Source organism: Mastacembelus armatus, chromosome 13 (genome assembly GCF_900324485.2).
Source record: "Mastacembelus armatus chromosome 13, fMasArm1.2, whole genome shotgun sequence".
NCBI classification, from domain to species: domain Eukaryota; kingdom Metazoa; phylum Chordata; class Actinopteri; order Synbranchiformes; family Mastacembelidae; genus Mastacembelus; species Mastacembelus armatus.
In genome coordinates, this window is record NC_046645.1 from 3,054,201 (window position 1) to 3,070,594 (window position 16,394).

The following is a 16,394-nucleotide window of genomic DNA, read 5'->3' on the forward strand; positions in this document are numbered from 1 at the left end:
TTGAAGCTGTCTATACTTTGAAAAAGGATTTAAAGAATAACTCTGTGGTACATTGCTGCTCCAAAAGATGTTTCTTTATTTGAATCATCAGAATTCACGTACAAGCATACATCATGAAAACATCTCGCTGTATCTCTTTTCTGTGACATTTTTTAAAAAGTAAAAAAAAAGAAAAGAATTTTTTCCTCCTCAACCAGGCAAGGTTATCTATGAATTACAGAGGAGAGGGAGGTGGCTCTCCTCAGTTTGTGCTGATATTGGAGTGTTAAAGTTTTACATTTCTCTCAAAGAAACTTAAAAAAAGAAAGGGGGAAAAACTCCCTGTCCTCCCAGTCCCTAGCAAATAAAACAACAGGTTTGTCTGTGTTTGCCTAGCCTTGAGTGCTGCAATATTGAGTTATGTTCTATTATAGGATCTAGAGCCTGAAAAGTTTTTCCAATCCAAGAACCAAATGTGCCCATTTGATGTTTTCATGGTGATTTTACACTCGCTTTGGCTTTGAGCATGTTGTGTTCAGGAGCTAACTTACTATTGGGGTGCAGTAAAACCAAAAATTGCTCCCAGTAGCCTTTGCAGCAGTTCTTCTGGGGGTACATTTCCCCTCAGAGAGTATTGTCTGATATTGCAAAGCTCCAGGCAAGCCTCAAGTCAGACTAAAAGAACCTCACATGGGTGCAGACCATGCTGAAATATTGTACGCCTACTTCTCGGTGACTACACAGAAATACAGAAATCTTCCACTCATGTCAGGTGAGAAGATGCAAATATACAGACAATTCTTTCCATAACATTTTTGTTCTGCAATCGACTCAAAAACCACAAGCATTGTCCCTTTAGTGTTTGTATGACACACAGGCCTGCAACTAATCATATAGTATAGCTACTGCACAAAGTGTTTATCTGGTAGTCTCATCATACAGCTGTGCTCCAGCAAGTCTAACATCAGGCTGAAACTAGAGCTGGCCTGAGTTTTACTTTGTGCTCAAACTCATCACTTATATCCATTAACAGTCATATATGTGATCCACCCACAAGCTAAATACAGTACATCTGGATTTTGTGCAAATCAAAAAAGAAATGTACCAGTCTCTTTCATTTATTTATTAACTTTTTTCATTAAAAACTGAGGAAGTCAGATGGTTTGTCGACATTCAGCTCAACTTGACCGACCTTTAATGAAGGTTGAAGTGTTCTCCACACTGCTGGTCCTGACTTGTCACTGCCCCTTTCACACAATCACATTTACAAGTGAAAATCACACAACTCAGTGGCAAAAAGTGAGCGTGTGTGTTAGTGCTGGAGCAGAGAGTTGGCCAAACACACTAGGTTTCAGGACAGAAGATCATCTATTAGCCGCTGTGCGGAGAGCTGGTTTTGAAACAAACACGCACACACACACACACCAGAAATCACTCATCCAAGTAGGCATTTTGAACTTGTTGTATTGGACATATTGTTGGTTGTAAACTGGCACTGGTCAAGGAAAGTACCATGTGGCACCAGAAAGAGGAAACTGATGTTCCTCACTGGCCATCTGAGGCTGGACAGCCGCATCACCGTATGGCTTCTTGGGACAGGTCTGGCTTAGGTGATGGGAGAGAAAGGCATGTTTGTTCATACGAAACCACAAAGGTGATTTTGACTTGCAGAGTGTGCTTGGAGTTTTAAGGTAGCCTGAACTTCCCTTTCCTCCCATGTGTCCTTGGTCCAGACCTTTCCCCTCGGACCCCCTGCTGAGCCACCCTGTTCTCACTTCTCCATTAGTGACAGCTGGATGATGCGATGTAGCTCCTCCTCCTCCTGTCGCCGCCTAAACTCCGCCTCTTCCTGCTCCCGGGCTGAGATCTCCATGGCGATCCGCAGCTGCTCGTCATAGCTGCAGGTGTTAGGCTGCTTCTTGGAGGGGGTGGAGCAGAGGCTGGAGGTGGAGCGTGGCTTGTGCTGGGGGGTCCTGGAGTGAGAAAATGTAAACGAGGAAGAAAAAAGGAGGAGCACAGGTTGATGCACCTGCTCTGTGACTGAAAATATTATTAGAAAATATTATTTTCTGGACACATTCAAGATAGAGGCGTAAGTTAGTCTTGTAACGGTTATTTGATTTCCTTTGGCTTAAAGTTATGCTAACAGTTAAGAGTCCATAAAAAGCTATTGCTTGTTTAACGTCATATCCAGGTAAAACAGCCAAGGCTCCATTTGCCTTTTTTGCTTTTCACATGTCTCAAAGGACATGATAAAAACAGATATGATTTTGGTATAGACCCCTAAATGAGTGTGAGTGTGTGAGGTTGTTTGTCTCTATGTGGCCCTGTGATGGACTGGGGACCTGTCCAGGGTGGACCCCTGCCTTTCACCCAAAGAGAGCTGGGATAGGCTCCAGCAGGTCCCTGGGACCTGGGTTAGGAATAAGGGCGTCTAGATGATGGATGAATGTTGGAATAGTATAAGTATTAGTATGCTATGTGTGCACAGTCTATAATAATGGTTTCTCTGACATTATAACTTTGGGAGAATAGGGTCAAAAAGGGAATCGATTCACTCATCTGGAAATAGGAAAGAAAACACTATAATTATAACAGGCTGAAGTCAACAGCAGCACTGTCAACTGTGAAAGCAGGAAACTATCTCATCCTCCATGTTCCTGTGCCACAACCTCCATTCCCGTCCCCCTCTCTCTATGCACACACACATATCACAGCGCTGTAGATAAGAGAAGAGAGGAGAATAGCAGGATGGATAGGAGAATAAAGTAGGGGAAGACAGCACTTGACTACAGGATGTGAGTCAGGGATGGAAAAATACAATGGAAAAGTGCAAGACAATGAGGAATAACACAACATAACAGAACTCTGAGGAAGTCAGACACAATATGGGAAAAAGGAATGGCAGGATATAGCTCCTCTGCTCTGAGGGTCATAGACTCTTTTTAAGGTCTACAGCTGTTTTGAAAATGGAAGTCCCTGTTCATTTTTAACACCTGACACTTTTATCCATTTTTATCTGTAGGGCTGATTCCCTGATCATATAGTTGGGGGTAGATTTGTTGTATGAGTGTACAATGCAGAAAAAATGGGTTAAAAGCTAAACAAAGCAGAAGAAGACAGGTGACAGTCACAAAAGATGTTCTAAGTCTGACCTCTCCATACGACTTGGGTCACATGACAGGGGGTGCGTTCCCGGCTTGCTGTTGGTCAGTGCCTCCCAGATGGTCACCTAGATAAAAAGAATAGACCAACAGGAAGTCAGAGCCCGAGGACAGTAGATAGACAGAATAGCAATATGGACAGATGGAGGCAGTGATGGGATATCTGAAACAACTGCTTCCTCCTTACAGACTTTTTCCTGTTAACATATGCTGAAAACCCTCACACACACACACACACACACACACATACACGAATTATGACCTGACTGAATGTAAACTAAACTGATCCTGGCTGTGGTTCTTTAGTACACACACATAATATTAAGGCCATGGATATTGCTATTATCATTGACAAGGGGTACATTTTAAAAAACAAGCTTAACATTCTGCTGCTTCACTACTGATGTACTTTGAAAGGTAGTATGTACAATTACATTGAGTCGGTACCTAAAAATAGTGACTTATTTCATAGTGAGTGATTTTGCATGGTTTGCAACACATTGTTTTAGTACTGATGACTTTCAGATGTACTTCCTATCCAAGGCTGGATGATCAGTTAAGCAGTCAGCCCCTGATTCTTAGGTTGTGTCTACATTCCTTTATGATCATTTAATCACAAATGCGATTCTTAATTTCGCCACAATTAAAAACTGAAATGACTAAATATGGTTTGGTCACGACTTGGTTTGGTTACACACACACCTGACATCAACTCTTCAGAGGTCAGGAGTCAAGAGCACAAACTCTGCAACAATTTTTAATGTAATCACATAATCACAAACCTCCTGTCTGATCCTTACTTAGAAAATGATGAATTTTAGTTCAGACAGGACAAATAAGATATTTATAAATCTTTAATCTTATAAATGTTGAAGTTATTTTTATTTGGTAAAGTGATGCAAGCACAGACTCATAAAAACACACATTTTAGTGCGTTCAAGTGATGATAGGAACTCTGATGTCCAGCATATCAATCAAACTCAGTAACAGCAAAAGAGAAACAATAATGCAAGAAGTGACTAAAATCACATCTCCCTATAATGAAATGTGTTTTCCTCTACATATTCCAATAATAACCTAAGCTTGGCTTGCACAGCCGTTAATGCTGTAAAATGTACAAAGTCACTAGTACAGTCCTTTAACGCCTGTCCAGCTTCAGAATTAAAAACGTGATGAAACATGTCATCCCCTTTTTCAGCATTGTTTGAAACAGCAGTACAATAGTTCAGGACAGCAGGTTGCAGGAGATGGTTGTACAAACTACAGCATAAACCCACAGCTGCGACCTTGTCCCTCTCCTCTATGTTCTGTTCCTGTATCTAAGATAAGAAAACTCTGAGTGTATTTTCTCATCTTAACCTATTTATACTTCTCTGTACCTCTGGAAGAAGGCCAAGGTCTATCAGGGCCAGGATCTGTGGGATTTAAAAACAGCACCTATCCAGAAGCACTGCTGTATAAAACAGGGACTGGGCTCCACATATCACAGGTAATTTATTCTACTTATTGATTTCTCTTCAGTATTGATTGTTTTTGTTTTGACACCAGTTGCTTTTTTGGTACCTCAGTATGTTTGTTTTCTCTGGTCTCACTTCATTTATTGGTGCATCTGTTGCTTCAATGTGCACTAGGTAGGTTTTAAATCCTGGAAGCTTCATATGAACTTTTCTATTTATTTTTATTTCTATTTATTCCTATTTTTTCCTATTTTTTTCTATTTCTATTATTTAGTACTTGAACTTCCAAGGTAATTGACAGTTGCTAAGCCCCTCCCTTGTCTGAATCTGTCCAATCCTGGCTTAGTAACCGTAACTAGGGGCAGGTGTGTCCAGCTTTTGTTTCCGCCATTTGTTGAATCTGCTCGTTGTGGGGCAGGAACATGAAGGAAACTCTGCATTTAAATGTATTATGGATGTAAAAATGTACGGAGTTAATTTACATATGTGTTTGTCTGCTCGAATATAATCATAAAGGTTAGCATGGTCGGCTAACTAGCTTGCTACTTTGAGTAGTAGCTTAATGCACAGTGTGAGCTAACGTTAGCTAGCTAGCTGCTCCGGCCTTCTTTTCGACTGATTTAACGCTAGGTAAGATTATTATTCATTCATCACTGGGTTCACCAAAACAGTGCTGGGCTCTTTCTCTTCCTTAGGGGTCTGTGTTTTATAACGTTAACTTTAAAGGGAAGCATTCACACAAGTATGTAAACAGTCCTCTTCTTTATTTCCATGTCTGTGTGTATGGAGCCAGGACAGTGACAGCTGAACTTTGGCACTGGGAACAAAACCGGAGCTGAAAAATAAAACATTGGCATTGAAACGTTTGTGCTGAAATGAAAAATAGTGGCATTGAAAAATGTATTAATGTTGAAAATAATTACAGTAGCTCTCCATTTTTTTTTGATGTCGGTGTTTCTCAATGCCAAACTTATTTGGCAGTGACAGTCTTCAGATTTTCAGTTGATGTTTGTGTTTTTCAATGCTAATGTTATAATATATTTATTTTTTCAGCTTCAGCTTTCTGTCACTGTTTTGGCATGGAGGGGAGGGCTCTGAGGGTCGGGGGTTTGGGAAGTGGTTACTAAATGTTCTGCATATATTTTGCATATTAAGGAACAAACAGCATGGCTTATGGCTCATGGTTCACATTAACTAGTACCCAGCAAATATGCCATGTGGGCCCGCAGTGGGCAAACCCACATTAATCCCACTGTGGGGCACACAGCAGTTTGGCCTGTTAGGACCCACATGTGGGTTTACTGTAGGCAAAAATACTTGGATGGTAAATCTGCCACCATCATGAATATAACCTGCATTATGTGCTTGTAAGCTTGACAGATGTACCAGCTTCCCCAGCTAAGTGGTTTGGGGCTTAGTAAAGTTTTAACTAAACAGTGTCTTGTTTTTAAAATGTCTTCCTGGCTTCTTTGATTTCAGGACAGAATATAACCTCAGAGGAGTGCCACAGTCAGCCCACCTGATCGTATTCAGAGCCAGCCTCCAGCAGACTCTGCTGTATGGCGAACTGCAGCAGGTCCTCCTCCTCCTCCCTCATGCTGTCTCTTTGTTTGCCTCCGAGCATGGTGTATCCAGGTGGGGGTTCAAATACACATGGGGGAATCTCTCCAGCTCGGCATGACACTGCAGCACACAGGGGGAAGGCAAAGGGCAAGAGATGGAATGGAGTATTATCTAGCAGTAAAGAAGACTGCAGCAGGCTAAAATCTGGAAAAGTAAAAAAGTATAGCAATTTTTTAAAGGACGAGAGTTGTAACAGATAATTTTCCCTGCATAGTAAAAAATCCACTAGCCATCTCTGTGTATGTAATTGTAAGTCAGTGCATTTCTGCAAGATAACATCAAGGATTTCCAGAGAGGTTTTGTGCGCTCCCACAATAAATTGCCTTTCCCTTTCGCATGGCTCCAGAATTAAACATGGCTGTTGGGATACTGATCAAGTGATAGGATGATGAAAGTAAGCCATAATCTCACACACAACACAAACATAAACATTGCATTCAAGGCCAGTGATAAATACTGGCCATAATTCTATCATGCAACTGTAAAGTCTGTTTGCTGAAGTATGACTCTGCTTCTGTAGTAAATGTTGGTGAAGATTTATAAAACACTTCTAAAGCATATCAAATTTTACAGCTAAGACTAATCATCAGCTGAAGATGAATGAAGATAGAAGGTGACAATTCAACAGAAAACTCGGTAGTGTGTGTGTGGAGTGTGTTCGCACTGGTGGAGCTGGAGCTGGACACGCTGGAGGAGTCACTGCCCGGAGATGGGGTGTCTGTCCTTCGGGTGTCCCTCGGTCTGTCCCCCTCCACCCCCACTTCGTTGTCACCACGGGCACCTGTTCCTTCCTCACACCCATTAAGGTTGCTAAAGGTGATCCTGGCATTCAGTATGTGGTAGAGAGGGATCTCTGTAAACAGCATAAGAGAAACAATGACTTTTGTTGTAATATGTTAATTGCCTTTGCATCTCTATCATCATCCAGTTAACCATGCATGTTCTTATATCAGCGCTTTTATTTTTGGTGATGAAACATGCCTCTGTTTCTTTTTTACTGCCTTTCTCGCTCTGTCTTCATTTCTTTCCACCCATCTTTCTATTTATTCACCTTTCATTCTCATATCATCCCCTTTTATTTAATCATCCATAGCTTTAATCTCCCGCTCTTCCTCACTCCATCCATCTCCCTCTCACAGCACTCACCGATTTTGACAGGGAAGCCAGGCGGCAGGCGCAGAGTGATGAAGTCACGCAGCTTAGCGAACAGGGCATTTGAAATCGCCATAAGATCGATGATAGGCACCACTTGTTCTGCCAGGGACAGAGGATGGGACTCACACAACCACAACTTGGCTTTAAACCTGGAGACGAGAACACACTGTGGTCACACAAGTAACACAGGAAGAGTGTCTTCATTGTCTAATTGAAGCAACTAATGTCCTCAGGTAAGCGACTAGTTCTTTAGTCAGAGATGCACAAAGACATTGGATTACATCAACTAACAAAAACAGTCCACAACCTGCTGAGCAGAGGTGAATTGAGGCTTGTAGCTGAACTTGTCCAGTAATGAATTGGATTGAGGGGCAGCTCTGCAAGCTCAAAGACTCCAATCTGATGATGTTCTGTCACTTTTTATTGAGTGTCAAAAAAGAGTCTACTACATCAAGTGGGGTGCAGGACCTCTAATGTGGGTGTGGAACTATTGCATGGGAGGTGTGAGGCATGCTTGAGCACCAGTAGCATAATGTGAGGTGTTTTCGGAACAGAGGAACTTTTTCATGGTTCTTAGAAACTTTGGAGGAAGTTCCTCTTTTTATGTGTCTGTACCACAGGAACTGAGAACTATAATAGTTCTTAGGAGAACGCTGTTTTGGGGGAATTTTTAGTTCTTACTTTTGAGTAGGTACTTTTCAGTACAGTAGGAGCCACGAGTGATGTATGTTTATTCTTTGCCATACACGAACCTTTTAAACGTTAATTTTAGTAGTGTGAACAACAGCGTTCAACATAGATATAAACTGACAGATGGACCAACATCAGAAATTGTGCTAGATGAACACATGCTGCTGATTTGACAGAAGTTGGATTGTTGCTGGCTTGATTTGTGAGACAGGCTGACAATGTGATTAATGGTCAGGACATTGAAAAATCCAATAGCAGTAGCCGCTTTACAAAAAATAACAAAAAACCTAAGCTTTCAAATGATCCTCTCATTTGGTTGTAAGATTCCACGGAGTTTTTGAGCACCTATTTGAGTTCATCTTTTCATACGTGTTTTTTTGCCTTTTCTTCACACTCTGTAAGAGACACTGCAGCATTCCTTCATTGTTAGTTTGTTTTGTTGGATTAAACAGCCAAGGATCAGGACCAGGATCTTAGTGATCAGCTGTCACGGGCAGCTGATTTTACTCTGCCTCTATGAGCCTGTCTACTCTGTGTCCATCAGTTTGTCAGCTCTGGCAATTGATGGTGAGTCTGGAGGGCGACTTCACTGTATGCACGGCTGCCTGTCTGTTATCCTGTCAGTCTCTGTCACCTCTGGGTCTTGGTGGTGAGCTGGCACGGGTGGCCGATGTCCCTCTGAGTTGGTGATGTGCTGGGGTTGAAGTATTCTTCAGCCGTCAGTGCTGATGGGTTGGTCACCACGGGGCTCGACATCTGGGTCACCAGAGCCTGTGGAATGTAAATAATGAATAAATAATCCTCCTCTAACCACATGTTGTCAGTTCGAAGACTGTGAAACCTAAACTCTGCCATAATAATGTCAGCACTGGTCAAAAGACTCTAAGATTACTTTACGAAGTACAAAGATGTCTGACTTGTTTGTTCTGTTATCAAAAAAACTCATCACCTATGAGGGTTTCAAGACTTTCCTATGACCTGACATTTTTAGCAGCAGAATGAGAAAGCTCTCCTCACAAGCCCAATCTTGAGAACAAAAACAGTGTTTTTATTCCAGCATTTTATGTCATTACTGTAGATGTGTCTGCTGCTTTGCTGGACTCTAATCAGAAGCTTCACATATCAATTCTTGAATGTGACTTTAAGAAATCTGTCAAATGCAGGCCATCATTGCAGTGACATGTGAAGAAAGAGAACACTCTTTCCACGCTGTTTCATTTCTTTATGTTTGCAGGCAATAATCACAGTCAATGCCCCTTTGAAATTTAGGGTTTAAAAACTGAAACCAAGCTACATACCAGCTTTTCAGTTGCACAAAATATCTACAGAGCAAACATCAAACTGAGAAAATATTCTGCTGAGCAAAAAGTGGCATGGTGCAGGAAGACAGAGGCACAGAGAACCAAAGAGAGCAGAGGTGATGGTGAGGGGGAGCAAGTGAAACGTCAGAATGCAGAAAGACGAAGGTATGAGTCATAGAAACAAACTTAATATTTGAGAGCAGGTTAGAGCTTCTGAGTGGTGATTTTACTCTAGGGGCATGCAAACACAGTGGACTCAGCAGCCAGGATAACTACACTACCTGTCTATCTAAAGAGGGGAGGTGATGGAGTTTATTCTAATATTCAAGCTGATGAGCTCTGTTCTCACAGTGCAGATTATAATTACTATTCACTAGGTGGTTATAATGATGCTTACAAAAGCCTTTCTCAGTCCAATCGTAAAGTCAGCAGTGAAACATACAACCATAGGTCAGTGTCTGTATAGCATGTCATCAGTTTTAAACTTGTTTATGTTTTATGAACCTGCTAAGAAAGGCAATCCTTTTCATTTAAAGATGATATGAGAATTGACAAAATATGAAACATGCTGTTTTAGGTGATATATGTAATAAAACTTTTGACTTACCCCGTTGTTAGGCCCCATGTGTTGTTCAGCAATCCCAAGGAAGTTCTGCAGTGGAGTCTTCCCACCTGCTCAGGCACACAATTACAAAGGCAACCCAGTATTTTACTAAACTAAACATTTATCAAAATTATGCTTTTATATGGGAATAGACTGGAGCATTGTATCACCATTTTAAAAGCAATTTAAATAGCAGAACCTTTTTCTAGCATTAATTTGGTTGTACCACAACAACTTTGTGAAACCCCATACTCTGAATATGCCAAGTACTTGGAAGACTCTTCAGACTACCAGGAACCCCAAAAGATTATGAAAGAACTGATCAAAATATGTTTATTAATTGAAGCTTTTCAGGGGATTTTCTTTCTTCTTTAAACCTCAAAGTCCCTGAAAACTTGGCTTGAAATCTCAGATAATTCTGGATAGCATTAAATATCTATCACTAAGCAGCAGTCAAAAATAAAAAAAATTAAAAAAAACACATCTGTAGATAAAATAATTAAACTATGAATAGGACAACTTTGTGGTTGTGATTTGATATTACTGACAGGGACTTTAATAAACTGACTGGATTCTGATTCAGATGTTGCTAAACCGTGTTTAGTGCATGGAAGTATTTCACTTTATTCCATAAAACCTAAAATCTATCATAGGAAAAAACCAAAATCGTTCCACCCTTAGCAGAAAATGTGTTTATATAGCATCCCACCACTCTTAGTGAAAAGCTGATTTAGAAGAGTCTTTAAAAGCCAACGCAGTGACAACACTGACACTGAACAGCTGCTGCTTTTTAGTTATAAGGAGCAGAGAAAACATGAGCAGTTTGTTAGCAAGTGGCTCTGATACTGTGGTAGTCCATACTAACCAGAAACTGAGTGAGTGCTTAAAGCAGTACAAAGGTCCATCAATTGCTATTGTCAGCTGTGCCTTAAGGTGGTTTGTAAGACAAGTGTCCACATTTTGACCTTTTGCCAGCTGACCTGTCTTTAGCTGCTGTTTGACTCTGTATGTGTCTTTGAAGATATATGTACAGTGCCCTCCACAATTACTGGCACCCCTGATTAAGATGTGGTAAAATTGGTCGTTATTGGGTCTTTCAGCAGGACCCAAAACATGTGGCAAAGTCTACTAAAAAATGGTTCAGCAGACATAAAATCAAGCTCCTCCAATGGCCATCTCAGTCCCCAGACCTCAACCCGATTGAAAACCTAGGGGGTGAACTGAAAAGGAGAGTGCAGAAGAGAGGACCCCGGACCTTGGATGATCTGATAAGCTTGTGCAAAGAGGAATGGTTAAAGATCCCTCTCTCTGTATTCTCCAACCTTGTGAGAAGTTAGAGGAGATTAAGTTCTGCCTTGTTGGCAAAAGGGGGTTGTACGAAGTATTAAGATCAATGGTGCCGATAATTGTGGCACAACATGATTTCATATAAAGTCAATTATTTGTTAATGTTATTTTTGCTTTTCGCTGAATAATTGTACTTCAATTAAAGGTGGGATTTTTCTCTTTTTTCTGAATTTTGTTTTTTTTTTTTTTAAAAGAAAATGAATTTATTAGAAGCTTAAAATCCAATCTTAATCAGGGGTGCCAATAGTTGTGGAGGGCACTGTATATAACCCTTTTTTTTTTTTTAACTGTGTTACTAAAATGATGGAAGTAGTGCAAGGGAAGGGCAAAAGGAGTGAATCACTCATTCAGCAGGAGTCGGTGTGGTTTTCATGATTACCTCCCTCCTGCATGTTATCAGTGTAGATAGTGAATGTGACCTAGAAGAGTGAAGCTCTCATTGAAACATGTGATGGTTGATCCTGGCAAGCAGCGATAGTCCAGTGAGGGGAGCCTGCTAATCCAGTTTGATTTATGATCTCAACCAGAAAACCAGATGGAGCCACTGAGCAAATGTTACGGGCTGTTAGTTGGAGCCTCTGGGTGAGCTCATTGAGCTCAGGTGAGAGGGATTACTCACCAGTGATTCTTTTATCAGACATGTTGTAGCACTCAGGCGCAGGGTTACAGCGGCACTGAGGTGATAATGGAAAATTCAGTTGCTGCAGCTGGGATGCAGCTGTACCTTGGGATTCCTTGAAGGTCTAAGAGGTGATGTCTAATGTTCATTTGGCACTGAAGTACAGTGGTAAAAATACAGTGACTCACCTTTTGTCTTGTTCTTGTTCTGGTCTGACAGGTGGTCAGTTCTAGTCCTGGTGATCAGCTCTACATTTGAGGCTGCATACACCTGAAAAAGCAGGAGACGGTTCACTCTTGTTTTTTGTTGACATTGGCTGTGCGTCCTCAGTGTTTGGGACCCCACTGCTGCATGTGTAATGATAATAATTCTAAGAATAATGATAATAAAGAATTAATCAATTCAATCAGGAAGGCTTTGTGAGAATCAACGTTTCAAAAATATACAAAAGCGTATCAAAACGTGGATTTTGTCTGCTGCTGCAGCCGACAGCAGAATACTGGAATTCCTCATTAGTGATCGCAAAAGAAAACACTCATTAAAAATTGAGCAGGTTGCTGATTCTGTATTTAAACTGGACCAGGACCAGAGAAAAAAAGAGCTAAAACATAGAGAGTAGCTCAACAGGAGTTGTCTGTTTTACGTTTGTAACTCTAAATCAATGATGCAGAAAATAGATGCATTCGGGCTGCACTATTTTACTGTAGAGTGTGGCTGAAGTGCTTTTAAACCACTAGTGACAGATGGTCCTGGGTGTCTGACACTTGTCTCCCATCGATCCCTGTAGGAGATCAAGAAAACAAATGGGGTCACAGTAATGCCTGTGTCTATGATAAATAGACTTCTTTTTTTAAAACTTGGTTTGAGATGCACGGGAGGGTAAAGAGTTTATCTACACTGTTGTGTTTTAAGATAAATAATCTTAAAACAACATATTCCTGAAGTTCTCCTGTTACAATTTCAAAATGTAGATGACTGTATCGTCAGATGTCTAGTGCAATGGTTTTAAAATAGCTTTGGGAATGAATCATTATAGAAATTAAACCATTCAAGTGAAGTGGGCTTTCAGGGAATATAAAACTGAGCTCTGACAGCTGTGGTTTCTCTGGACACTGAGATGAGTGAGCTGTCTGAGCAGCCGGTGCTCTACCTTGGCTTCATATCCATTCACAGTCTCAGTCTTTTCACTCCTCCAGCCCAGGATGCCCGTCTTATTCCTGCAACACAGATTTACCAAATCCTTGGTCAGTGCTCTACGGGTTTGACTGGTCTGTTTTTGATGACATGAAAACATGAAAACATTTCGGTCATTGTCCTTGTTTGAAGTTAGTCAGGCATATCACAGCTTGGTGATATATTCACATCACTGAACTCCTTCTAGGCCAACACTCTATGAGTGTTCCCCCCTCATATTATGCCTTCATATTAATAGTAACATCCGAATGTTAGCAAGCTGGCCTCGGCTTTTTACTTGAAGCATGGCTGTGCCAAAGTGCAGCCTCATTGGAGCAGCCAGCATGGCTACAGACCCTCAGTCTTCATCCCCAGCGTCCCCTAAAATTAGCTCTGTCTGAATTTTGAAGTTATATTGCAGCTCAGTTACTGAGGGTCCTCTAAACTTCGTCGTCATTAGCCCGGCCCTAAAACAGCAAAACTGCAGTGCTGTAGTTTTTGTGCATGGCTGCGTAAAGATGTATTAAGTCCAGAGGTGGATGTCCTGTCTGGGATGCTTGACAAAGTGGTTTGCTCGAAAGCATCATAAATAGATTATTGGCGTGTACAGTCGACAGGAGTGCTGACCAAAGAAAATGCACAGAGGTGACGGCGAGGTACAAGTCTGACAAGGAGATTATCCCCCCCCCGCCCTCCTCATCTCACTGCTCACTTCTCTCTGTCATTCTCTCCATTTTCTAGCTTTTTCTCAGTTAACATTCACTTCCTGTCGCTTAACATGATTGACCCATCTATCACTGGTTCTGTCTGCAGTCTGTTTTTCTCTCCTTTTTTATTCTGCCTCCAATGCCATCGACTCCCCCTTTTTTGGCTTATTGTGCTGTTTCCCCCATAGTTTTGTGTCTCATTCATCTTTCTCTCCATTTCTCACATCATGTCTTCCATTTCTTATCATCCATCTCTGTCGCCTCTCTTCTTCCCCCTCATTTCCATCACTCTAAATCTCTTTCACCATTCTTTCTTTTATTCCACCCTTCATCAATCCTTTTACCACTTTCATCTCTGCAAGTTAAAAACTTTGCTTGTCCCGTGATTTGTAATTTCTCACTTGACCAGAGTCAGAGGAGTTGTACCCTCTTATGTGTCTTTACTTCTTTCTTCTTTGCCTGCACCAACCACCTGCTCTTCCCATTTTATTCGACCGCTCTTTATGTTTTCTCTGGTCACTTTATGTCTTGTCCCGTCTTCAACATGTCTTTTTGTTCTGCTACAGTATCCACCTCTCCATCTCCATCCTCAGTGGTGCATTTTACTTGCATTGGAGTATTTTGGCTTTTGTCATCTGTAGTCCATGATAGTAAACGTGTAAACATGTGTAGGAGTAACAAAAGTAGAAAAGGGTCATAACCTCAGCAAACTGACTGACAGGAATAGCCACCTGAACTTTGCTGGGTTTAACAACAGTGGTTGTCATAAGTTACTGGTCACACAAGAGTAAATATTCCTCTAGCAAAGACTTTAAGTGTGTTTAATTGAGAAAAAGTGTATTTCATTATTTATTAGAATTAACTTAATGTAATGCATTTTCATTACAGGGACATTTCCCTCTTGGCACATCAGTAACATGTTGTGTTAAATGAACTCTAGCAATTATCTTCACATGACTTGTGTTGTCTCCACTCTCTCCACTACTGCTGTGTTGTTTTGTGTTTCCTACAGTTTGTGAAATGCGTTTTGACAACAACCGCAGAACATGCCTGAACTTGTTCTGCTCAGCCGTGGGTTGTAGTGTAGGAGATAGCAACAGAGAAAGAGTGACAGAAATTCAGCCGTAACAACAAAAGAGTGATTTTCTCCACTCAGGAAAAAAGGGCACTCAGAGCAGAACATGTCCTGTGGCTGAATTGCATCATGTTTGTACTAAGGCTAGTGCCTGAGAAATGATATATCTGCTTGTTCTGTGCTAGATTCATAGCTCCATGATTGTAAAACACTGCAGCACAGTGGAGCATCTACAAAGAAGCCCTTTGGACGAGATATGTTAGGCCAAAAACATTCATTCTTTATATTTCAGATTTTATGAAACAGCTGCAATTGGAAAATAAGAAAATCACACCACTAAATGATAACACGTGTAGTGTGTTTCAGAGATGTAAGTAATAGGTTAGTTAATTTTAAATGTATCTTTGTTTCTGGTACTACAGACACCATAGATTCCTTGATTTAAACCCAACTCTAGTCATTTTGTCTCTCCCACATCTTAAATCTGCATCTTTCTGACCGTACTTAACATCTTGTATATCTGCACTGGGTCTGACCTCTCAAAGGCGATGTTTCGGGTGTCCAGCTGAGTGGTCACCACTGGGGCAGACAGTCTGGCTGCTACCTGCTCATCACTGGGTGTCGTCGCCCCCAGAAGACCCAAACCAGCTGCAGTACTGCTGCAGGCGCCGCCATTGCCTCGGCCGGGCGAGAGGGCCGTGAGAGAAGAGACACACAGGGTCTCACAGAACACCAGCTGCCTGTCATGGTCGACCTCCATCACCTCTGCACTGGAGCCTGGAAGGAAAATATGACAAGAAAAATGAGGGCGATGTTAGTGAACATAAGTATTCCAACACACAGATGTCCATGAGGCTGAACATAAAAAAAGCACATGTAAAAAAATGTTTACAGGTTCTGCAGAGAAGGAAGGAACAAATTAAACATCTGTAAAGGCAGTTACAAATGAGCAGAGAAAGGACATTATGCAGAGACTCAAAAAACATCCACGGAAAGGTCATTTAAAGTGGGGAGAGGAAGGAAGATAAAAGACAAACTGAAATGATGCAGGGTGATGAATCGACTGAGTGCAGTTTCATCTGTTGCAGTGATTATTTGCTCCATATCACCTCCAGTCCAAATGAAGCCCTGTATGTGAATAGAAAACCTGAAGGAAAGGAAAAGAAGAGCAGATACCTTGTCCCCGGAAAATGAAGCTGCGGTTTCCTCTCTGCCAAGTCATCTGTTCGAAGCCCGTCAAGGTGGTGTCAACACGGAGACACTGACCACTCTTCCAAACTCTGTAGGTGTCGCTGGGACAGATGCGAGACACCAGGGGCACTAAGGACAAACAGACACTGGATGTTTGCTGGTTTTAATGTAGTAGTTTTCACTTTTCTGACAGGCATATCAAAATAGATATGCAAATGAGATTGCGGACGCTCCCGTAGGTTTAAAAGGGTTAATCATTTATTGATCCATATTGGAAGTTGTTGAGCTCTGTGCTCTGATAAGAAACTT

General features: G+C 41.3%; 1 protein-coding gene across 1 annotated transcript in view; it reads right to left on the bottom strand.

The window, feature by feature from the left end:
- Positions 1-202: 202 nt before the first annotated feature.
- The window catches only part of ankrd13b (ankyrin repeat domain 13B), a 32,749-nt gene continuing 16,557 nt past the window's right edge, over positions 203-16,394 (bottom strand). Inside the window, exons 5-15 of the mRNA XM_026332147.1 lie at positions 16,071-16,214; positions 15,431-15,671; positions 13,090-13,156; positions 12,128-12,209; positions 9,977-10,041; positions 8,703-8,839; positions 7,370-7,527; positions 6,888-7,076; positions 6,120-6,283; positions 3,135-3,211; positions 203-1,952 (exon numbers count right to left, since the gene is read on the bottom strand). Of these exons, the coding sequence (XP_026187932.1) occupies positions 1,751-1,952; positions 3,135-3,211; positions 6,120-6,283; positions 6,888-7,076; positions 7,370-7,527; positions 8,703-8,839; positions 9,977-10,041; positions 12,128-12,209; positions 13,090-13,156; positions 15,431-15,671; positions 16,071-16,214 (1,526 nt within the window). The 3' untranslated portion in view covers positions 203-1,750. The remainder of the gene's footprint in view (positions 1,953-3,134; positions 3,212-6,119; positions 6,284-6,887; positions 7,077-7,369; positions 7,528-8,702; positions 8,840-9,976; positions 10,042-12,127; positions 12,210-13,089; positions 13,157-15,430; positions 15,672-16,070; positions 16,215-16,394) is intronic.